Source organism: Xiphophorus hellerii, chromosome 6 (assembly GCF_003331165.1).
Source record: "Xiphophorus hellerii strain 12219 chromosome 6, Xiphophorus_hellerii-4.1, whole genome shotgun sequence".
Classification (NCBI taxonomy): domain Eukaryota; kingdom Metazoa; phylum Chordata; class Actinopteri; order Cyprinodontiformes; family Poeciliidae; genus Xiphophorus; species Xiphophorus hellerii.
In genome coordinates, this window is record NC_045677.1 from 29,879,102 (window position 1) to 29,902,449 (window position 23,348).

At 49.1% G+C, this 23,348-nt stretch overlaps 2 protein-coding genes across 2 annotated transcripts in view; both read left to right on the top strand.

Annotated features, from left to right (window-relative positions):
* Nucleotides 1-635: 635 nt before the first annotated feature.
* Nucleotides 636-20,434, top strand: dhx9 (DEAH (Asp-Glu-Ala-His) box helicase 9). Its single transcript, XM_032564388.1, has 28 exons — nucleotides 636-746; nucleotides 5,085-5,236; nucleotides 5,306-5,446; nucleotides 6,642-6,750; nucleotides 6,819-6,955; nucleotides 7,029-7,177; nucleotides 8,561-8,607; nucleotides 8,690-8,826; nucleotides 8,900-8,989; nucleotides 9,576-9,737; nucleotides 9,819-9,896; nucleotides 9,973-10,164; nucleotides 10,229-10,370; nucleotides 11,021-11,103; nucleotides 11,180-11,336; nucleotides 11,991-12,088; nucleotides 12,174-12,387; nucleotides 12,464-12,558; nucleotides 12,634-12,707; nucleotides 12,798-12,950; nucleotides 13,026-13,186; nucleotides 17,320-17,431; nucleotides 17,503-17,664; nucleotides 18,034-18,161; nucleotides 18,233-18,462; nucleotides 18,535-18,650; nucleotides 19,112-19,312; nucleotides 19,392-20,434. The coding sequence occupies exons 2-28, from the start codon at nucleotides 5,126-5,128 to the stop codon at nucleotides 19,645-19,647; spliced, it is 3,735 nt and encodes a 1,244-aa protein (XP_032420279.1). The 5' UTR covers nucleotides 636-746; nucleotides 5,085-5,125; the 3' UTR covers nucleotides 19,648-20,434.
* Nucleotides 20,435-21,800: 1,366 nt separating this feature from the next.
* Nucleotides 21,801-23,348, top strand: part of lamc1 (laminin, gamma 1) — a 45,905-nt gene continuing 44,357 nt past the window's right edge. The window contains exon 1 of the mRNA XM_032564369.1: nucleotides 21,801-22,429. Coding sequence (XP_032420260.1) covers nucleotides 22,054-22,429 — 376 coding nt within the window. The 5' untranslated portion in view covers nucleotides 21,801-22,053. The remainder of the gene's footprint in view (nucleotides 22,430-23,348) is intronic.

Genomic DNA, 23,348 nt, shown 5'->3' on the forward strand with positions numbered 1-23,348 from the left:
AGTAAATAATATTCATCACAGAGGACTTTCATTTCTGCATCAGAAGAAGTTGTTGGAACGTTTTGGTGATACGGTCGCAGGTTCACACCCATAAGCATGGATGGTAATGTTTCCAGGAGGGCGAGGAAGTTTGTTTAAACCTTTAGAGAAAGAACAAATCAGGGCTAAGAGAGCTGCTACACCACGATGCTACCACGAGGGGTGCTATTCTAGAACAAGCGCTTTAATTAAAGAGGGATACAATGATTACAGTGATTTATGATTTAAAAAGTACATTGTTTTACCTACCACTCTTTATATAACATATAAAAAACGGAAATAGGTCTTTATATGTTATAGTGTATCCATGATATATGTGGTTTCTAACTAATTTTTCTGATCTATTTTCACCATTAAAACCAATATTTATAAACACTGACAATTATTACAGTATTGATTTATAGGATTATAAATTATATTTTTAATGCTACAAACAGAATTAAATTTTTGTTTTATTTTTGTGAAAGGCAAAAAATAAAATAAAATAAAATAAAATAAAATAAAATAAAATAAAATACAACTCCTACACCAGAAATCCTTGCACTGGTAGCTGGAGAAACACGAAACAGTGTAATTCCTCCTCCGGACCAGATGGTGGCGGTACAGATTTATTACTAACCGGTAGGATTTGAGGGAAATCAACGTTTTCTTATGTTTCTGTCAGTTTGTGGGATTCCAGAGAGACATTCCTAATTTCTGACTTCATTGTGAGTAAAGAAAATTGTGTTTATCGTGCTTTATTTGTTATTAACCCCGTTTTGTGTCTCTGTGAGGGAAAGTAAGCGTCTCCGAAGACAAAACTGCTGTTAGCACACGGCTAATATTAGCTTAGCATGCATTACTTGTGCTAGCAGTTAAATGTAATGTTTATATAATGTTATAATTAAAAGGAATCAGGAAGTAGCTCCCTGGCGTAATAGTGCTTATAATGAGTGCGTAATGTGTGAAAGTTACAACTAAAAGAGGTAAAATGTTAACAGTAGCTGGACTTGCCCTCTTTTATCCCCGGTTCCGACCTTCTTGGATCCACTTTTGAAGTTTATAAAACAATTTCTATAAATGATCTGGGAAGTGAATAAGGTCGTCTAATGCAGTTAAATATATCCGCTGGAGTTTCTGAACATCACCTCCGGACGCACATACCGTCACCATGTACATGTGGCCAGATTTAGTCAGACAGAAATCAGCTTACATTTTCCACTAACTGTTTCCTGGGAAATCATCTCAACTCTCTGCTGGGTAGTCCAGTCCAGATGGGACCAGTTCTGGTTCCCTGGCCTCAGTTCTGGCTAAATAAAACTTAATTTATAGCAGTTTAAACTCATTGCATGTCCACACAGTCTAAAAAATGGAATTGGATGTTTCCAGTATTCTCTATTTTTTTCTTTACATATTTTACATTATTCATCAGAAACTACAGACTGTCTATCAGTCTGTAGACTGTCTAAACTACAGACTGTCTGTCAGTCTGTAGACTGTCTAAACTACAGTCTGTCAGTCTGTAGTTTCTGCAGGTTTGCTTTAAGCTTGATCCTTAAAGCTGGACCTCAGTAGAAAATATTTGCACCAAGTTATGTTTCTGTTTTTTTCTTTTTTTACCTGATTAAATTAAGCTAAATTGTATGAAGGACTGATCCTGCCAAAATAAATATAGAAATGAATATAGAGCTTGATAATTTATTTGACAAATGTTGCACCCAAAAATTTAAACCTTTCCCAGCTTAGTTGACAAAGTGTGACATAAATGCTAATTTTCAATAGTATAAATGTAACTTCATCACATTTTCTATTTCATTTCTAATGTTATTGTTTTATTAATAAGTTTCCCTTTTTATTTCATTATTAGTTTATTTTTTTCATATTTGACATTCATTTAGTACATTTTTATTCATATATATATATATATATATATATACAGATGTTGGACAATGAAACTGAAACACCTCTCATTTTAGTGTGGGAGGTTTCATGGCTAAATTGGACCAGCCTGGTGGCCAATCTTCATTAATTGCACATTGAACCAATAAGAGCAGAGTGTGAAGGTCCAATTAGCAGGGTAAGAGCCCAGTTTTGCTCAAAATATTGCAATGCACACAACATTATGGGTGACATACCAGAGTTCAAAAGAGGACAAATTGTTGGTTTACGTCTTGCTGGCGCATCTGTGACCAAGACAGCAAGTCTTTGTGATGTATCAAGAGCCACGGTATCCAGGGTAATGTCAGCATACCACCAAGAAGGACAAACCACATCCAACAGGATTAACTGTGGACGCAAGAGGAAGCTGTCTGAAAGGGATGTTCGGGTGCTAACCCAGAATGTATCCAAAAAACATAAAACCACGGCTGCCCAAATCACGGCAGAATTAAATGTGCACCTCAACTCTCCTGTTTCCACCAAAACTGTCCGTCGGGAGCTCCACAGGGTCAATATACACGGCCGGGCTGCTATAGCCAAACCTTTGGTCACTCGTGCCAATGCCAAACGTCGTTTTCAATGGTGCCAGGAGCGCAAATCTTGGGCTGTGGACAATGTGAAACATGTATTGTTCTCTGATGAGTCCACCTTTACTGTTTTCCCCACATCCGGGAGAGTTGCGGTGTGGAGAAGCCCCAAAGAAGCGTACCACCCAGACTGTTGCATGCCCAGAGTGAAGCATGGGGGTGGATCAGTGATGGTTTGGGCTGCCATATCATGGCATTCCCTTGGCCCCATACTTGTGCTAGATGGGCGCGTCACTGCCAAGGACTACCGAACCATTCTGGAGGACCATGTGCATCCAATGGTTCAAACATTGTATCCTGAAGGCGGTGACTTGTATCAGGATGACAATGCACCAATACACACAGCAAGACTGGTGAAAGATTGGTTTGATGAACATGAAGGTGAAGTTGAACATCTCCCATGGCCTGCACAGTCACCAGATCTAAATATTATTGAGCCACTTTGGAGGAGCGAGTCAGGAAACATTTTCCTCCACCAGCATCACGTCGTGACCTGGCCACTATCCTGCAAGAAGAATGGCTTAAAATCCCTCTGACCACTGTGCAGGACTTGTATATGTCATTCCCATGACGAATTGACGCTGTATTGGCCGCAAAAGGAGGCCCTACACCATGCTAATAAGTTATTGTGGTCTAAAACCAGGTGTTTCAGTTTCATTGTCCAACCCCTGTATATATATATATATATATATATATACAGTTAGGGCCAGAAATATTTGGACAGTGACACAAGTTTTGTTATTTTAGCTGTTTACAAAAACATGTTCAGAAATACAATTATATATATAATATGGGCTGAAAGTGCACACTCCCAGCTGCAATATGAGAGTTTCCACATCCAAATCGGAGAAAGGGTTTAGGAATCATAGCTCTGTAATGCATAGCCTCCTCTTTTTCAAGGGACCAAAAGTAATTGGACAATGGACTCTAAGGGCTGCAATTAATTCAGAAGGCGTCTCCCTCGTTAACCTGTAATCAATTAAGTAGTTAAAAGGTCTGGGGTTGATTCCAGGTGTGTGGTTTTGCATTTGGAAGCTGTTGCTGTGACCAGACAACATGCGGTCAAAGGAACTCTCAATTGAGGTGAAGCAGAACATCCTGAGGCTGAAAAAAAAGAAAAAATCCATCAGAGAGATAGCAGACATGCTTGGAGTAGCAAAATCAACAGTCGGGTACATTCTGAGAAAAAAGGAATTCACTGGTGAGCTTGGGAACTCAAAAAGGCCTGGGCGTCCACGGAAGACAACGGTGGTGGATGATCGCCGCATACTTTCTTTGGTGAAGAAGAACCCGTTCACAACATCAACTGAAGTCCAGAACACTCTCAGGGAAGTAGGTGTATCTGTCTCTAAGTCAACAGTAAAGAGAAGACTCCATGAAAGTAAATACAAAGGGTTCACATCTAGATGCAAACCATTCATCAATTCCAAAAATAGACAGGCCAGAGTTAAATTTGCCGAAAAACACCTCAAGAAGCCAGCCCAGTTCTGGAAAAGTATTCTATGGACAGATGAGACAAAGATCAACCTGTACCAGAATGATGGGAAGAAAAAAGTTTGGAGAAGAAAGGGAACGGCACATGATCCAAAGCACACCACATCCTCTGTAAAACATGGTGGAGGCAACGTGATGGCATGGGCATGCATGGCTTTCAATGGCACTGGGTCACTTGTGTTTATTGATGACATAACAGCAGACAAGAGTAGCCGGATGAATTCTGAAGTGTACCGGGATATACTTTCAGCCCAGATTCAGCCAAATGCTGCAAAGTTGATCGGACGGCGCTTCACAGTACAGATGGACAATGACCCCAAGCATACAGCCAAAGCTACCCAGGAGTTCATGAGTGCAAAAAAGTGGAACATTCTGCAATGGCCAAGTCAATCACCAGATCTTAACCCAATTGAGCATGCATTTCACTTGCTCAAATCCAGACTTCGGACGGAAAGACCCACAAACAAGCAAGACCTGAAGGCTGCGGCTGTAAAGGCCTGGCAAAGCATTAAGAAGGAGGAAACCCAGCGTTTGGTGATGTCCATGGGTTCCAGACTTAAGGCAGTGATTGCCTCCAAAGGATTCGCAACAAAATATTGAAAAAAAACTATTTTGTTTGGGTTATGTTTATTTGTCCAATTACTTTTGAGCTCCTAAAATGTGGAGTGTTTGTAAAGAAATGTGTACAATTCCTACATTTTCTATCAGATATTTTTGTTCAACCCTTTAAATTAAACGTTACAATCTGCACTTGAATTCTGTTGTAGAGGTTTCATTTCAAATTCAATGCGGTGGCATGCAGAGCCCAACTCGCGAAAATTGTGTTACTGTCCAAATATTTCTGGCCCTAACTGTATATATATATATATATTGGATGCAGTATTTGGCACATTACTTCATCCATCTATTTACTTATTTCTTTATTTATTGCTAATTTTGGCAGGATCAGTCCTCCATACATTTGGACCAGAAGTCAGTGGACAAACCCTGAACTTCAGTTGAAATATTTACTGCCACTTTGATTAAAATGGTTTGTGTAACTTTAAGGTGGGATCAAAGGAGGACCGTCTCCTTCCTGGCGTTCCATCATGGCGGACATCAAGAACTTCCTGTACGCCTGGTGCGGGAAGAAGAAGCTAACTCCCAGCTACGACATCCGAGCTGCAGGAAACAAGAACAGGCAGAAGTTCATGTGTGAAGTGAGTCCTCCATCGCTGTTCAGCAGCAGCTCCACACTTCAGTTCTGACCCGAGTCTCTCCTCCTGCAGGTCCGAGTCGACGGCTTCAACTACATCGGGATGGGGAACTCCACCAACAAGAAGGACGCTCAGACCAACGCTGCCCGGGACTTCGTTAACTATCTGGTCCGGGTCGGAGAGATAAACGCAGCCGAGGTCCCAGCCATCGGGGTCAGTGTTCTGGTTACCCAGCACAACAAAGCTCATTAATTATATTTTTTTCACACTTTGTTTATTAGGTTTTTAACAAATTGTTCAGTTATATGACTCTCATCTCCATGTAAAACAAACTGCACAACTTTCTTTAAAACAAAGGAATGAAGTAGACGAGCAGACTCCACTCACATCAAGGTGACAGAAAACAGGAAATAAGATAAAATAACCTTTTTCAAATAAAGCATGTCACTATTGCCATTTCCATTGAGTTAGTTTTGTATATCTGTGTGTAAAGAGGACAAAGTTCATTCTTTGAATGTGTTCAAGTCGTACCTGAAGACCGTCGACATTTTGTCCACCTGGTCCTGTCACAATGCAGGACAATTAATGGTCCCAGAAGTTATTGTAATAAATGACAATATTGTTGATTTGAGACCATTTTCAACTAATATAGTGGCATAATAATGCAAGGACACATTCTCAAAGATAAATATCCAGAAGAAATAAATAACAACAGAAACAACAAAATAAAATGATCATGAAGTCTCTGCAAACAGCTTTGTCCTTCCAAAAACTGTGTAGTTGAGACCAAATTGCCAGAATGAAACTTTTGTCATCCAGTCTGGTAGGAAGAGAGGAAAATCATGTAAAAGGAAAATTATAGAGCTTGTTTTAATTCATCAAGCGATTAATTGATTTATTGCTTACTGCAACAGATTTATGTCCAACTCAAGAACTTCAAGTCAGAGTCATCCCCAGTCACCCCAGGTGTTCCTCAGGGTTCTGGTTCTGGTCCTCTGCTGTTTATCATGATTCTTCTTCCACTTGGTCTTGTTTCCAGAAGATCATTTTTCCTGCTGTGCTAATGAGACCCGGCTGCATCCTTCCACCATTCTTCTCTTCAGATTACCTCTGTGAAATTAAATCATGGTCAAAACTTTCCTAAACTGAACTAAACAGAATTTCTCCATAATTCAGATTTTCTGCCATCATTTAAATCTAACCTTAAAACTCATTTCTTCAAACTGGCTTTTTCTGTCTAATGTCATTTCTTTCTAACATTAATTTAGCTTTTTATTGATCTAAACCTTTTTATCGTTTTATATTTTTATTTTTCTGTTCTGTGTTTCTCGTTCAGATAAAGTGTTTTATTATTATTCAGTCAGAACCCTCTAAAGGTTGGAACTAATTGTCGGTTCTGGACCTGCAGGTCGGTCCTCCTGCAGGTGACCAGCCGGACGGAGGAGGAGGAGAAACCTTCGGGAACCTTCCTCCCAGCGGCCCTCTGCCTCCTCACCTGGTTGTTAAAGAGGAACAAGGTAAGTCCTGTTTGGATCAGAACTGAACACAGAACCTCTGGGAGTTCTCACTCTGGTTTATGTTTCAGGGGAAACTGGCGTCAGTGGACCGGTTCCAGGAGTAACTGGACTGGGTTACTCAGGTGGGGGAGGAGGAGCGGAGTGGGAGCGAGGAGCCAACCTGAAGGAGTACTACGCCCGCAGGGACGAGCAGGAGGCCCAGGCGGTACCAGGCTGGGGTCGGGCTGGGTTTCTGAGGCTGAACCGGTTCCATCTGATGGATCTGTTCTCCTTCTCAGACTCTGGAGTCGGAGGAGGTGGATCTGAACGCCAACCTGCACGGAAACTGGACCCTGGAGAACGCCAAGGCCCGTCTGAACCAGTTCTTCCAGAAGGAGAAAACCAGTGCTGAGTATAAGTACAGCCAAGTGGGACCGGACCACAACAGGTCTGGACCGGAGGACCGGCTGGGTCTAAGAACCGCAGCAGAACTTCAGACCAGATCCAGACTGAGCTGTTAGACACAGGAACCGGGCCGGGTTTTCACATCTTATCATAGATTCTGATCGTGTCTGTCATGAACGCCTGAGTCAGAAATATTAGGATAATAATCTGGTAAAAATCTGGTAATGATCTGATAATAATCTGGTAATAATCTGAGATCGCAGCATGAAGAAATGTTTCTGCTGAAGTCTGGATTGGGTCTGAGGTTCTGTTCGGACTTTAAGTTAAGCTTTTCTGTGGTTCTCTTTACTCTGAAACATCAGTTCCTCCTGATCAAGCACAAGGCGACAGTAGAAAGAAAAGACCCACTTTGAACAGAAAGAGCTCTCCAACAGAACCAGAACCAGACTTGGTAGACGGAGCAAATGGACTGAACCGGGATTACTTTCTGCTTCAGTGGGTTATCCAGGAGAGGAAGAGCAGAACCGGGCCGGACTGCTTCTCACTTTCTAATCCCTGATGAACCAGAACCGGCCCATCAGAGGTTCTGGTCTGTGTATCCAACCTCAGCTGGACTCCTTCTCTTCCTCCTGGGCCGGGTCGGAGGCCGGGATGAAACCGGGCGGTCGGCAGGAAGTTCTGCATGTTTTTGTGCTGGACGGCTCAAACCCAGAGACCTCCAGGGTGTGTCGGCTACACCAGAGCGGTCTCAGAACCTCTGACCAGAACCCAAACACCAGAACCAGCTTCACCTTTGGTACCCTGCTGTAGACCTCTGTGTTCACCAACCTGTTCGTACTGGGTCCAGGTTGACCCCTCTGAGGTCCTGGTCGGTACCAGATGTTTAGCTGGTGAATCGGGTCGAACCTGCTAAAAACAAGGTGACACCAGAACTCACAACCGAACCGAAGTAAGACATGGGACGGCATTTAGACGCTCTAAAGCGGTCCCATGGGCGGGAGTGAAGGGGGCGGGGGTCATGGTGATGGGGGGGCAGGATGAAGGGGCGGGGCTAATATGAGAGGTGGGGTCATGGGGGGGGGGGGGGGGGGGCAGGATGAAGGGGTGGGGCTAATATGAGAGGTGGGGTCAGGGGGAGGGGGGCAGGGTGAAGGGGCGGGGCTAATATGAGGGTCAGCTGCAGTCTGGTTGTGATTTCTGGTGTCACTGCAGGGCAGAGCTGCTGCTGCTGCTGCTGCTGCTGCTGCTGGTGGTAAATGATCCGGAAAGTCCCGCAGAAACACATGCAGACTTCCTGCCGGTGGCGCCACAGGTGAGTTCTGCTCCTCACCGGACCACCATGATGAAGATAATGATGATGATGATAATGGCGATGTGCTTTTATTTTGGTGAGCACAGGAAGTGAAGCAGGATGTTTGTGTTGCAGGAGCTTCATCGCGGAGATGCAGCTGTTTGTGAGGCAGTTGGGCAGAAGTAAGAGCTCCTCTCAGAACCAGCGGCCCGGTCCAGTACGTGGTTCTGGTTCTGGTTAACCCGCTGCTCTGGTTCCCCTCAGAGATCACGGCCCGGGAGCACGGCTCCAACAAGAAGCTGGCGGCCCAGTCCTGCGCGCTGTCCGTGGTCCGGCAGCTGTACCACCTGGGGGTCATCGAGCCATACTCCGGGGTCACCAAGAAGAAGGAGGGCGAGACGGTACCAGCTGCGGTCGGACCACTCCAGCCATCAGAACCGGAGCAGAACCTGACCCTCTGTTTGTCTGTTCCAGCTGGAGGCCTACGAGGTCAACGTGGCTCCAGACCTGCAGCAGCAGCTGGCCGCCGTGGTCCAGGAGCTGGGAGTCCACATCCCCCCGCCTGTGAGTCCCCTCAACCGGGTCCGCCTCAGAACCATCAGAACCAGCTGGTCCGGTTCTGATGGGCCGGGCTGGGTGGGCTCAGAACGATGAATAAGAAACAGATCTGAGTCAGTACAGGAAATGGGTTGTTCTGTCCAGGACCCGGTACCAGAGACCCGGTACCAGAGGGCCTAGACTGATTGGACCTTTTTATTGAGGATTGTTTATGATCATTAATCGGACCACAGTGAGTTCTGTGTGAAATGAATCCGGTTCTGAGCAGAACCTTTAACTGTTCAGTGACTGGTTCTGAATCCAAAATTATCAGTTTCATATCAACAGTAAAAAATAAACAGCAGCTTCTAAAGAAAGTTCTGTTGGACCTGAGACAGATCATGACATGATTATTTCTGTTCCTGCTAACTATCAACGACCTGCAGCTGATGCCTTCACTGACGTTAATAAATGTGGGAGTTTTCAGCTTCAGCGTTAACCTGCTGATCAAACCCTCCAGTAAAAGTTGGATCGTTTTAAAGCAGAACCTGGTGGTTGTAGTTTCCTTCCTGGCCTGCAGAGGGCAGTAACAACCTGAACTGTGTCGTTTCAGCCTGCGGACCCCGGCGCCCCGGTGTCTCTGGTCCAGGGAAAGATGGCCGCCTTCGAGCCGTCTCAGAAGCAGAGCAGCAGCGGCGTCGTCCCCTGGTCACCGCCGCAGGTCAACTGGAACCCCTGGACCAGCAGCAACATCGACGAGGGACCACTGGCCTACGTAGGAGACCCTCGCTCCTCCTGTTCTGACAGGTCCCGGTCGGGTCCGGTCGGGTCCTGACTTGTGGTTCTTCCGGTCCAGTGCACTCCGGAGCAGATCAGCGGCGATCTCCACGACGAGCTGATGTACCAACTGGAACACGATGAGAACCTGCAGAAGGTCCGCCCGCCTCGCCGATCCTCCGCCGCCGTCTCGGCCCGACCCAAACGTTTACCCGCCTCCTGCCGTCCTCCAGATCCTGTCGGCGCGAGCGCAGCTTCCTGTCCAGCAGTTTGAGGAGGAGATCATGGCGACAGTGGAGCAGAACCCGGTGGTGATCATCAGAGGAGCGACGGGCTGCGGCAAAACCACGCAGGTCCCACAGTACATCCTGGACCGCTTCATCAAGGGCGGCCGCGCCTCCGACTGCAACATCGTGGTCACGCAGGTAGAACCCGACCCGTTTCCACGGCTCTGAGCTCAGACCCGGTTCTGACCCGATCCCTCTGCAGCCCCGGCGGATCAGCGCCGTGTCTGTGGCCGAGCGGGTCGCCTACGAGAGAGGAGAGGACCTGGGGAAGAGCTGCGGCTACAGCGTCCGCTTCGAGTCCGTCCTGCCGCGGCCGCACGCCAGCGTCCTGTTCTGCACCGTCGGTACGCAGAGCTGCCAGCAGGGGGAGCCCTGCTGCAGGTCACAGCCCAGAACCACACACACTGAGGATAAATGATTATTGGTCTGAGTTTAAAAGGACGAAACCTGAATCTAGCTGCAGACTTTCTGATCAGCTGAACCTAAAATAACTTTTTAATTCTATTTAAACAAGAAAATCTTTGACTCAAAGTCTCATATTCAAGAGACTCTGGTTTGTTTTGGGCTCCTGACTGCAGTTTGAGAATTTTGCCAACACGCACAAACAGCCGAGTCCCAGCAGAAAAACTTTCTTGTTGTTGAGAGAAAAACCTAAAAACTGTTTGACTTCCTTTCAAAAACTGAGTCTAACATTTATTACAGCTGCATTTCTACCAAAATCTCATCAATTCATTCCTTTCATTAAAGTATCTCATGCCTGGGGGACTGGAGCTAAAATGACCAAAACAGAGAAGAAATGTAAATAATTTTAGCTTAAATCCAAGACAAAAACTAATAATTTCCAGCTAAAACATATTTAAATCTACTGACATAAAAGTAAATAAACCCAAGCTAAAGTTGGAGGAAAAAGTTTTATTGGTTTTTATCTCTGTGGTGATTAAACTGACTTTATTCTGAGCTGTTAGATGTGAGGAGTAAACGTTCCCGTCTCCAGGTGTTCTCCTCCGGAAGCTGGAAGCAGGAATCCGGGGGATCAGCCACGTCATCGTCGATGAGATCCATGAGAGAGACATCAACGTGAGTTCACCCGACCGGACCCGGACCCGGACCCGGACCCACTCTGAGGTTTCTCACCGTGTTTCTGCCGCTGCAGACGGACTTCCTGCTGGTGGTCCTCAGGGACGTGATCCAGGCCTTCCCGGACGTCCGCATCATCCTGATGTCGGCCACCATCGACACCACCATGTTCAGGGAATACTTCTTCAACTGCCCCATCATCGAGGTGTTCGGCCGGACCTTCCCTGTTCAAGGTGAGCCCCGCCTGGTCCAGACGGATCCATCTGGTTCTGGTTCTTCTGCAGGACGGTAAATGGAGCCACATGTTACCGTAAAAACCTGTCAAGTGTGGATACTAGCATTAGCATGCTAACCCCTGAGGTCGGATAAATTTTATGTCTCATTTGTTTTCACGTTTGGTCGTCCTGCTCTTATTACTCTAAAATAGTCAAATGAAGCAGAAAAAGAAACAGAGTTTTTACTGTTGGCGAGTCTCAGGTTCATCAGCTGGAAGGAGATAAAGACGTCCTAATGGCTAGCATTAGCTCCATTACAACCATGGCAGCCATTTTTGAAAAATATCCACCAGAGAAAAGGAAACACAAGACCAAGAAAATGTTTTCTATGGTTCGAAATATTTAGGATGTGAATTGATGCCAAACATGTTCAGATAATCTGTGATTTTCATGCAGAAATTAATCTTCCATTTAGAAAAATCTAAAATATGACTGTTATGGGTCCAGTTATGTACGATTATATTGGAAGTTTTAGTTAAAATATGAATTTTCCTTGACAACCATGGCAGCCATCTTGAATTTTTCATTGCCATCCCCTGGGATCGTCTCCTCCCAGTGAGGTTCTTGTGCCTGGATGTGAAATATTTGGCTGAAATATCCGGTTTGTCTCAGAGTATTTCCTGGAAGACTGCATCCAGATGACTAACTTCGTCTCCCCGCCAATGGACCGGAAGAAGAAGGACAAAGACGAGGACGGCGGAGACGATGACGTGAGGACGCTGAGTCTGATGGGGTTCTGAGGGCCTCCAACCTGGTTCTGGTTCTGGTTCTGGTTGTCACCTGTCCTCTCTGCAGACCAACTGTAACCTGATCTGCGGGTCGGACTACACGGCGGAGACGAAGCGCTCCATGGCTCAGATCAGTGAGAAGGAGACGTCGTTTGAGCTGGTGGAGGCGCTGCTGAGGTACATCGAGACGCTGCAGGTGGCCGGCGCCGTTCTGGTCTTCCTGCCCGGCTGGAACCTCATCTACTCCATGCAGCGGCACCTGGAGACCAACCCGCACTTCGGTACCGGAACCCGCCCTTCTGGCGCCAGAATCTCCTCCAGACGTGAGCTAACGCAGCAGTGTCGTTCTGATTCCAGGAAGTAGCCGGTACCGCATCCTGCCGCTGCACAGCCAGATCCCCAGGGAGGAGCAGAGGCGGGTGTTCGAGCCGGTTCCGGACAGCGTCACCAAGGTGGGTTCTGGGAAACGCCGGGAGCCGCTCCGCTTCCCGGTGGACAGGAAGTTGATTCTTGGCCCGTCGTTTCAGGTCATCCTGTCCACCAACATCGCTGAGACCAGCATCACCATCAACGACGTCGTCTACGTCATCGACTCCTGCAAGTAAGAGCTCGGCCCCCTGACCTCCTGACCCCTGACCTCCTGCCGTCCGGCCCTGGTTCCCTCCAGATTAACCTGAGTTTGTCCCGACAGGCAGAAGGTGAAGCTCTTCACCTCCCATAACAACATGACCAACTACGCCACCGTCTGGGCCTCTAAGACCAACCTGGAGCAGAGGAAGGGCCGCGCCGGCCGAGTGCGCCCCGGCTTCTGCTTCCACCTGTGCAGTCGCGCTCGCTTCGACAAGTAGGCCGGCCGACCCGGACGCATCCGGAACCGCCGCGTGCCGCGAACGCCATCATGTGTTTATGTTCCCCACAGGCTGGAGACGCACATGACCCCCGAGATCTTCAGGACGCCGCTGCACGAGGTGGCGCTCAGCATCAAGCTGCTGAGGCTCGGAGGCATCGGCAACTTCCTGTCCAAGGCCATCGAACCGCCGCCGCTGGACGCCGTCATCGAGGCGGAGTTCACACTCAGAGGTGGGAGGGGCTTTGGGGATTCAGAGACGTTTCATCTCTTCCAGCTCAGGACAGACAGGCCTGAATATTCTCCTGAAAGCCTCCAGGGGGCGCTGTGTGGAGAGGCTGCTTCATCTGCTGCTCTGATTTTAACTTCTACTGGAGTTTCCATCCATCCATCCATCTTCTTCCGCTTATCCGAGGTCGGGTCGCGGGGGTAGCAGCTTCAGAAGGGAGGCCCAGACTTCCCTCTCCCCAGCCACTTCTTCCAGCTCTTCCGGGGGAATCCCGAGGCGTTCCCAGGCCAGCCGAGAGACATAGTCCCTCCAGCGTGTCCTGGGTCTTCCCCGGGGCCTCCTCCCGGTGGGACGTGCCCGGAACACCTCACCAGGGAGGCGTCCAGGAGGCATCCTGACCAGATGCCCGAGCCACCTCAACTGGCTCCTCTCGATGTGAAGGAGCAGCGGCTCTACTCTGAGTCCCTCCCGGATGACTGAGCTTCTCACCCTATCTCTAAGGGAGAGCCCAGACACCCTACGGAGAAAACCCATTTCGGCCGCTTGTATCCGCGATCTCGTTCTTTCGGTCATGATCCAAAGCTCATGACCATAGATGAGGGTGGGAACGTAGATCGACCGGTAAATCGAGAGCTTCGCTTTTTGGCTCAGCTCTCTCTTCACCACGACGGACCGGTACAGCGCCCGCTTGACAGCAGACGCTGCGCCAATCCGCCTGTCGATCTCCCGCTCCCTTCTTCCCCCAGTCGTGAACAAGATCCCGAGGTACTTGAACTCCTCCACTTGGGGCAGGACACCCCCCCTGACCCGGAGAAGGCACTCTACCCTTTTCCGGCTCAAGACCATGGCCTCGGATTTGGAGGCACTGATCCCCGCTTCACACTTGGCTGCGAACCGCTCCAGCGAGAGCTGCAGATCACGATCTGATGAAGCCAAAAGGACCACATCGTCTGCAAAAAGCAGAGATGTGATCCTAAGGCCACCAAATCGGATCCCCTCAACACCTTGGCTGCGCCTAGAAATTCTGTCCATGAAAGTGATGAACAGAATCGGTGACAAAGGGCAGCCCTGGCAGAGTCCAACTCTCACCGGAAACGAGCCCGACTTACTGCCGGCAATGCGGACCAGACTCTGACTCCGGTCATACAGGGACCTGACAGCCCGTATCAAAGGGCCCGGTACCCCATACTCCCGGAGAACCCCCCACAGGGCTCCCCGAGGGACACGGTCGAACGCCTTTTCCAAGTCCACAAAACACATGTAGACTGGTTGGGCGAACTCCCATGCACCCTCCAGGACCATGCCGAGGGTGTAGAGCTGGTCCAGTGTTCCACGACCAGGACGAAAACCACACTGCTCTTCCTGAATCCGAGGTTCGACTATCCGACGGACCCTCCTCTCCAGGACCCCCGAATAGACCTTGCCAGGGAGGCTTAAGAGTGTGACCCCTCTATAATTGGAGCACACCCTCCGGTCTCCCTTTTTGAACAGGGGGACCACCACCCCGGTCTGCCAGTCCAGGGGAACTGCCCCCGATGTCAATGCGATATTGCAGAGTCGCGTCAGCCAACACAACCCTACAACATCCAGAGCCTTAAGGAACTCCGGGCGGATCTCATCCACCCCCGGAGCCTTGCCACCGAGGAGCTTCTCAACCACCTCGGCGACCTCGTCCCCAGAGATTGGAGAGCCCAACCCAGAGTCCCCAGGCTCAGCTTCATCAATGGAAGGCATGTTGGTGGGATTGAGGAGGTCTTCGAAGTACTCTGCCCACCGGCCCACAACGTCCCGAGTAGAGGTCAGCAGCACACCATCCCCACTATAAACAGTGTTGGTGCTGCACCGCTTCCCCCCCCTGAGACGCCGGATGGTGGACCATAATCGCCTCGAAGCCGTACGGAAGTCTTTCTCCATGGCCTCTCCAAACTCCTTCCACGCCCGAGTTTTTGCCTCAGCAACCACCCGAGCCGCATGCCGCTTCGCCCGCCGGTACCCATCAGCTGCTTCCGGAGTCCCACAGGCCAAAAAGGCCCGATAGGACTCCTTCTTCAGCCTGACGGCATCCCTCACCGAAGGTGTCCACCAACGGGTTCGAGGGTTGCCGCCGCGACAGGCACCGACAACCTTGCGGCCACAGCTCCGACCGGCCGCCTCGACAATGGAGGCACGGAACATGGTCCACTCAGACTCCATGTCCCCCACCTCCCCCGGGACGTGTTCGAAGTTTTGCCGGAGATGGGAGTTAAAGCTCCGTCTCACAGGGGATTCCACCAGACGTTCCCAGCAGACCCTCACAACACGTTTGGGCCTGCCAGGTCTGACCGGCTTTCTCCCCCACCACCGGAGCCAACTCACCACCAGGTAGTGGTCAGTGGACAGCTCCGCACCTCTCTTCACCCGAGTGTCCAAGACATACGGCCGCAGATCCGATGAAACGATGACAAAGTCGATCATCGAACTGCGGCCTAGGGTGTCCTGGTGCCAAGTGCACATATGGACACCCTTATGCCTGAACATGGTGTTCGTTATGGACAATCCATGGCGAGCACAGAAGTCCAGCAACAGAACACAGCTCGAGTTCAGGTCGGGCGGGCCGTTCCTCCCAACCACGCCCCTCCAGGTCTCACTGTCATTGCCCACGTGAGCATTGAAGTCCCCCAGCAGAACAAGGGAGTCCCCAGGAGGGGCACTCTCCAGTACTCCCTCTAAGGACTCCAAAAAGGGTGGGTAATGTGAACTGTCGTTCGGCCCGTAAGCACAAACGACAGTCAGGACCCGTCCCCCCACCCGTAGGCGGAGGGATGCTACCCTCTCGTTCACCGGGGTAAACCGCAACGTACAGGCGCCGAGATGGGGAGCAACAAGTATGCCCACTCCTGCCCGTCGCCTCTCACCTTGGGCAACTCCAGAGTGGAAGTATGTCCAGCCCCTCTCAAGGAGACTGGTTCCAGAACCAGAGCCATGCGTCGAGGTGAGACCGACTATTTCTAGCCGGAACCTCTCGACCTCACACACTAGCTCCGGCTCCTTCCCCACCAGAGAGGTGACATTCTATGTCCCAAGAGCTTCTGCAACCGAGGATCGGACCGCCAGGGTCCCCTCCCTTGGCCGCCACCCATCACACAGTGCACCCGACCCCTTTGGCCCCTCCCACGGGTGGTAGGCCCATGGGAGGGGGGGCCCATGTTTCCTCTTCGGGCTGAGCCCGGCCGGGCTCCATGGGTAAAAGCTCGGCCACCAGACGCTCGCCATCGTGCCCCCCCTCCAGGCCTGGCTCCAGAGTGGGGCCCCAGTGACCCGCGTCCGGGCGAGGGAACACCAAGTCCAAAGTTTTCCTTCGTCATTGGGGTCTTCGGGCTGCACTTTGTCTGGTCCCTCACCTAGGACCTGTCTGTCTTGGGTGACCCTACCAGGGGCATGAAGCCCCAGACAGCATAGCTCCTAGGATCATTGGGGCCCTCAAACCCTCCACCATGATAAGGTGGCAGCCCACGGAGGAGACTGGAGTTTAAGGTTGTCTAATAAATATTTTACACAAAAAGTGAGACTAAAAAAATGATTAATGGACTGCAGGTGTAATTATGTTATAATCTGGTAATAATGGTGACATTCATGTTAGAGCTGAGTAAATAAAGTTTATTATAAAATATAATCAGGGTTTTAAAATCATCTTCTGGCAACAAATGACCTGACTTATTATTTTAATAAGGTGATTAAATGTCAATTAATTTGAAAACCTAAAAAACTGGATTAATCAGATTACACTGTAAAAGCAACACGAACCAATCATATAGAGAAAAAATACTTTTAAAAACATTTCTGACAAAAACAAAATATTTAAAATAAAATTAATTGAAAACAAAGTGATCACATTAAATCTATTTACTGTTATAGACAAACTGAAAATTAAAAAACATTTCATTCTTATTTATGTTTAAATTGTGTTAATGTGGAAAATGTGAATGTTCATGTGTAACTGGTCTAACTGGGTCTAACTGGTTCTCCTGGTCAAACGTGTTCTACAGGTCTAACTGGTGTGACTGGTTTTACCTGTCTCACTGATTCAGCTGTGTCTGACTGGTTCTCCTGGTTCTACTGGTCTAACTTGTGTAACTGGTCTAACTGGTTCCTCTCCAGATCTGGACGCCCTGGACTCCAACGATGAGCTGACTCCGTTGGGTCGGATTCTGGCCCGGCTGCCCATCGAGCCTCGGCTGGGGAAGATGATGATCATGGGCTGCATCTTCCAGTCGGTGTCTGCCGCTCCGTTCTTCTTCTGCAGCCTCTCCAGCTCTCTGACGGCTCTCTGTCGCCCCCCAGTGTCGGAGACGCCATGTGCACCATCTCGGCCGCTTCCTGTTTCCCGGAGCCGTTCGTCAACGACGGGAAGCGCCTCGGCTTCGTCCACAGGAACTTCTCCGGCAGCCGCTTCTCGGACCACGTGGCGCTGCTGTCGGTCTTCCAGGCCTGGGACGACGTCAGGTGAGCCAGCAGAACCGCCGCCCGTCGGTTCTGTCGGACCTGACATCAGAACTAAATCAGTTAATTTCATTATAAAATAGAACGAGCTCAATCATTTCCATTTGCATGATTTAGTTTTTCTATTTTCTCTTTTTTTTCTTCCAAAGTTCTTGAGTTTGATGTGTTGGTCAGTGTTGGTCAGTGTTAGCATGGTAAAGGTCAAAGTGCTTTACATAAAAAAAACACAAAAATAAAGTCATAAATCGTCATTCAGTCACCAGTGGAGAAACAAGAAACAAACATTAGATATTGTCCAGTTATATCATCATTATCATGCAGAAACATGAGTTGGCCTAATCAAAGCCCGGCTGTTGTCCTGGTTCTGCTCAGGGTTAACGGTGAAGAGGCTGAGAACCGTTTCTGTGAACACAAACGTCTCAACATGTCCACCCTGAGGATGACCTGGGAGGCCAAGGTGCAGCTGAAGGACATCCTGGTGAACTCTGGGTTTCCTGAAGGTACCTGAACGCCCCGCGGCGGTCTGCCGAGCCCCGGCTCAGTGACGACGACGGTCCGTTTCCTCCCGCAGGCTGCCTGATGACCCAGATGTTCAACACGGTGGGACCCGACAACAACCTGGACGTGGTGGTGTCTCTGCTGACCTACGGCTCCTACCCCAACGTCTGTTTCCACAAGGAGAAGAGGAAGATCCTGACCACCGAGGGCCGCAACGCGCTCATCCACAAGTCCTCCGTCAACTGCCCCTTCAGCAGCCACGACATCAACTACCCCTCCCCCTTCTTCGTCTTCGGAGAGAAGGTGGGCGGCGCCGCCACGGCTGGACTCCTGCGGGTCTGGAGGCGCCCGGCTGAGGTTCTGGTTCTGTTTCAGATCCGGACCCGGGCCATCTCGGCTAAGGGGATGACGCTGGTGAGTCCGCTGCAGCTGTTGCTGTTCGCCTGCAAGAAGATCAGCTCCAACGGGGAAATCGTGGAGCTGGACGACTGGTGAGACCACGGAGGATCCAGGGACCGGTTCTGGTGGAGGACCGGTTCTGATGGGGGTCCGATTCTGGTGGAGGACCGGTTCAGCGGGGGGACCGGATCAGCACCAGATTATCAGCAGATATCATCATCATAGAGGGAAATAATCCCGCCTGTGTTTCTTTCATTGGTTCTGATGGTTCTGATGGTTCTGGATCTCACAGAATATTTAGGATGTTTCCCTCCTGATGATCCGGTAGACCCGGTTCTGTTTGGACCGTAACTGCAGCATGTTCCATTTCGGTTCATTAGGACTGAAGGATCAGTGGATTACTGAAATAATCGTTAACTGGGTTCAAACTGAAAAAGGACAAAATAACTAAATATTCAGAAACCAAAACATTTACGATGAAAACGTTTGTAAATCTAGCAGAACTCCTCAGCTTCACCTGATCCTTCCCCTCATGTCGGCGTTTTTCCTCCAGGATCAAGCTGAAGATCCGCCATGAGGCGGCGGGCGCCGTCGCCGCCCTGCGGGCCGGCCTGGAGGCTCTGGTGGTGGAGGTCACCAAGGACCCAGAGTTCATCAACCAGCTGGACCAGGGCAACGAGAAGCTGCTCAACGCCATCAGACAGGTGTCCAAACCCTCCGCCGCCGGGATCAACCTGATGGCCGCCAACCAGAGGTACCGGAGAGGCCGTTGGTTTGATTCCCACACCCCGACCTGCTGAGATCCAGCTAAAGGGTCTGCTGTCTGTCTGCAGGATGGGGGACGGACCGCGACCTCCCAAGATGGCGCGCTTTGATGGAGGAGGAGGAGGATACGGAGGAAGAGGAGGATATGGAGGAGGGGGGGGGTACAGAGGAGGAGGAGGGGGGTACGGAGGGTACCGGGGGGGAGGAGGGTACCGAGGGGGTGGGGGTTATGGGGGAGGAGGCGGGTATAGGGGCGGAGGCTTCAGGGGAGGATATGGAGGAGGAGGTTATAGAGGGGGAGGGGGTTACAGAGGGGGATATTAAACAGAGTGAGACCTCCTGTCATTCAGCAGATCTTTGTTAATGTTGGTCAGAGTGAACTTTCCTCCGTCTGTTTCTCTGGAGACTCCATGTTTGTTTATGTTGATGTTTCCAATAAATCTGAGATGTTTCCACCTGAAGCTGCTTCATCTTCATCACCTGCTCTTCATCATCTGCTCTTCATCTTCATCATCTGCTCTTCATCTTCATCGCCTGCTCTTCATCTTCATCGCCTGCCTTTGATCGGACCTGAAACCTGATGAACAGATCAAACTGCATGTGTAGTTCTCTAGAAGCACCAGCAGGGGGCGGAGTTTGACGTCTCGTCTTCCTCCAGATTCTTCTCTTGCAGAAAGTTAAAAACATCTGAGAATAATAATAAATGTGGAACACTTGGTAAAGTTCAATGAATTTAAAGTTGGATTAGGTTCGGTTTTGTAGTATAAACTGTTCAGATGTTTATTTAAAATGATTTTTATCCCATTTAGTCCTTTAATGATCTACCTGAGTCCTGGAGTTTTGACCTGCTGTGATCAATCAGCAGGTCATTGATCAGCTGATCGTTGATGGGACAAAGACTTGAAGTTTGATCCTCTAATCTGGAAACGTCCTGCACCGTGGATGAGTTTTTTGTTTTTAATTAACTCTGGTATCAAGACTCAAAGATCCAGAGACATTTTGGTCCAAAACAAAAACACCTGAATGTTGCTGCATCCTGTTTCCAACAGGAGGAAAATGTTTGACAGATAATAAATAATCATAAATAAAATGTTCCCGTTAGTGAACAGTTCCCTCCTGCTTCAGTGTTTTCCTTGGAATAAACTGATTTCCGGGATCAGGTGTTCCTCAGGGCTCGTTCTTTGGTCCCTCCTGGTTTTTATCCGGCTCCGTTTTTACAGAATCACCGATATGCAGATGACGAGTTGATCTTCTAATCAAGCTTCATTCTGGTTCAAACTGACCAAGCTAAATATTTTTCTGCTCGTCGTGTTTTTAAGTTCATGATATTTTGAGGGTTTTTGTTATTGTTGGTCTTTATAATTTAACAAAATGCTGAACAACTAAAACCGATGCAGGTCAGTTCAGCACATGGCAGTGAGAAAGAAAATATGAAGATCTTACATTTTGTTTTTCACAGTTCCAGTTGTTTCATAGATTATTAAACTATAAAAACAGATTTTTATTACTGCACATGAAAAAGTCCCTATAGGAAAAAAATGGAACTTTAAACATTGTTTTCATTCTATTAAAATGTTTTTCTATCATTAGTGGCAGGAAGCTGCAGCACCCAGAGAGAACTGGGATTCAAACCCACAACCTTTTGCTGCAAGGCACCAGAGCGACCAACCGGCTCACCGTTCATTAAGACGAATCTCATCGCTGGCAGGTTTAAACCTTTCAAGACGTTTAATGAGAGTAGAATCATTTTTAAAAATAAAAATGTTTTTATTTACATTGTAATAAAAATATCAGAATGAATTATTCTGTAAAAACCAAAGTGTAAATTTTTTATTACTATCACAGAAACCAAACATTTCCTCTGATTTTATGGTTTGTTTGGTTTCAGATGAACTAAACTAAACAGCCTGATGGAAACTAAAAGGCAGAGAAATCAAATCAAAAAGGGAAATGTTATATCTAAAAGATATTTATGAATATTTGATCCATATCCTCTGTGATGGACTGGAGACCTGTTCAGGTGACGATGGATGGATGGATGGATGATCCATATCTTGAATATTGTGGAATAACATAAATCCTGTGCAGTGCTTCATTTGTCCGCTAGGGGTCTCTGTCCTCCAGCTCTTCAGCCCGCTGCTCCTCCAGTGAGGGAAGTTAATCCCAGCAGGATCTAAATCTGCTCCAGGATCAGTTTTATGTTTATCAAACACAAGTTTATCTCCGGGAATTCCTCCTCCAGTTTTCCTAAATCTGGGAGTTTTTCCAAGCAGCAGCAACTTCAACTCTGATCGAAATATTAAACACGTGATTCGGCGCAGACCGGACTTTGAAAAGTGTGCCGAATGTTTAAGTTTGCGCAGTGATTGCGGGTGCGCAGCGGCTCTGCGGTGATTTGGTGACTCCGGAGGAAGAGGCGGACTCTTCTCCGCAGCCTGTGCGCCTCGGAGCTGCGCAGTAGCGGACTGGGTGTAGTCTGGACTCCCGTCTTTTCCTGCTGGAGTTGTGGGTGCATGGCGGCGGACACAAAGAGCTGAGAGCGACCTCGGACAGCCAGAGAGCAGCAGCAGAACGCCGGGAAGCCGGAGCCACCAGACGCTCCTCGTTTTCCAGGTTCTCCAGTCCGGGATCGTTCCTGCGGGAAACTGTCGGGGAAAACTTTGGGAAAGTTTCGGGAGAGCTCCGACGGGAGTTTTGCGGCCGATCGGGAGGACGGAGCGGGCGGGCAGGATGCAGAACCTGATCCGGGCTCTGGTGGCGTGCAGCTGGCTGGCCGCGGTGTGCGTCCGCGGCGCCATGGATGAATGCGCGGACGAGCAGGGCCGACAGCAGCGCTGCATGCCGGAGTTCGTGAACGCGGCCTTCAACGTGACGGTGGAGGCCACCAACACCTGCGGCTCCCCGCCGGAGGAGTACTGCGTCCAGACCGGCGCCACCGGGGTCACCAAGTCCTGCCACATCTGCGACGCGCGGGACCCCCGGAACCACCACAACGCCGCGTACCTGACCGACTACAACAACCAGCAGGACGCCACCTGGTGGCAGAGCCAGACCATGCTGGCGGGGATCCAGTACCCCAACTCCATCAACCTCACCCTACACCTCGGTAAGAGCACACACACTGCGCCAACACACACTGCAAAACACACACTGCGCCAACACACACTGCAAAACACACACTGCGCCGTTTGGAGACCTTGGTCACGAAAAATCTGAAAATTGGTTTTCACTGAGGTGCAGCTGCTGTCTGGAAGGATTTAGGGACTTTTGGGGCAAATTACGGACTTTTGGGGCAGATTATTGACTTGGGGGCAGATTAGAGACTTCTGGGACAGATTAGGGACTTTGGGGGCAAATTAGGGACTTCTGGGACAGATCAGGGACTTCTGGGGCAGATCGGGGACTTTTGGGGCAGATTAGAGACTTCTGGGACAGATTAGAGACTTTGGGGGCAGCTTAGGGACCTTTGGGACAGATCAGGGACTTTTGGGACAGATTAGGGACTTTTGGGGCAAATTAGGGACTTTTGGGGCAGATTAGAGACTTCTGGGACAGATTAGAGACTTTGGGGGCAGCTTAGGGACTTTTGGGACAGATCAGGGACTTTGGGGGCAGATCAGGGACTTTTGGGGCAGATGAGGGACTTTGGGGGCAGATTAGAGACTTCTGGGACAGATTAGGGACTTTGGGGGCAGATTAGGGACTTCTGGGTGACTGTCAGGAACTTTACTGCAGATCATTCTGACCTCAGATCATTTAAATCTGCAGGCTGTGATGGATCTCTGGGCCTTTGTGTTCAGGAGTTTTGTCATTGGGGTTCTGGATGGTTCTGATCCGGGGCTCGGCTCAGACCAGTTGCTGCTCAGCTAGACCTGCAGAGTTCTGATGTACCAACCACCTTTGAACGCATCATCTGGTGTTAGATTCAGGTTCTCTGGGAGATCTTTGGGTGTAAATGTCGGGTTCTGAGGCTGCAGATGTTTCTGCTGAAGAGCCTGAATGAAATAAATGAAATAAGAAAAAGA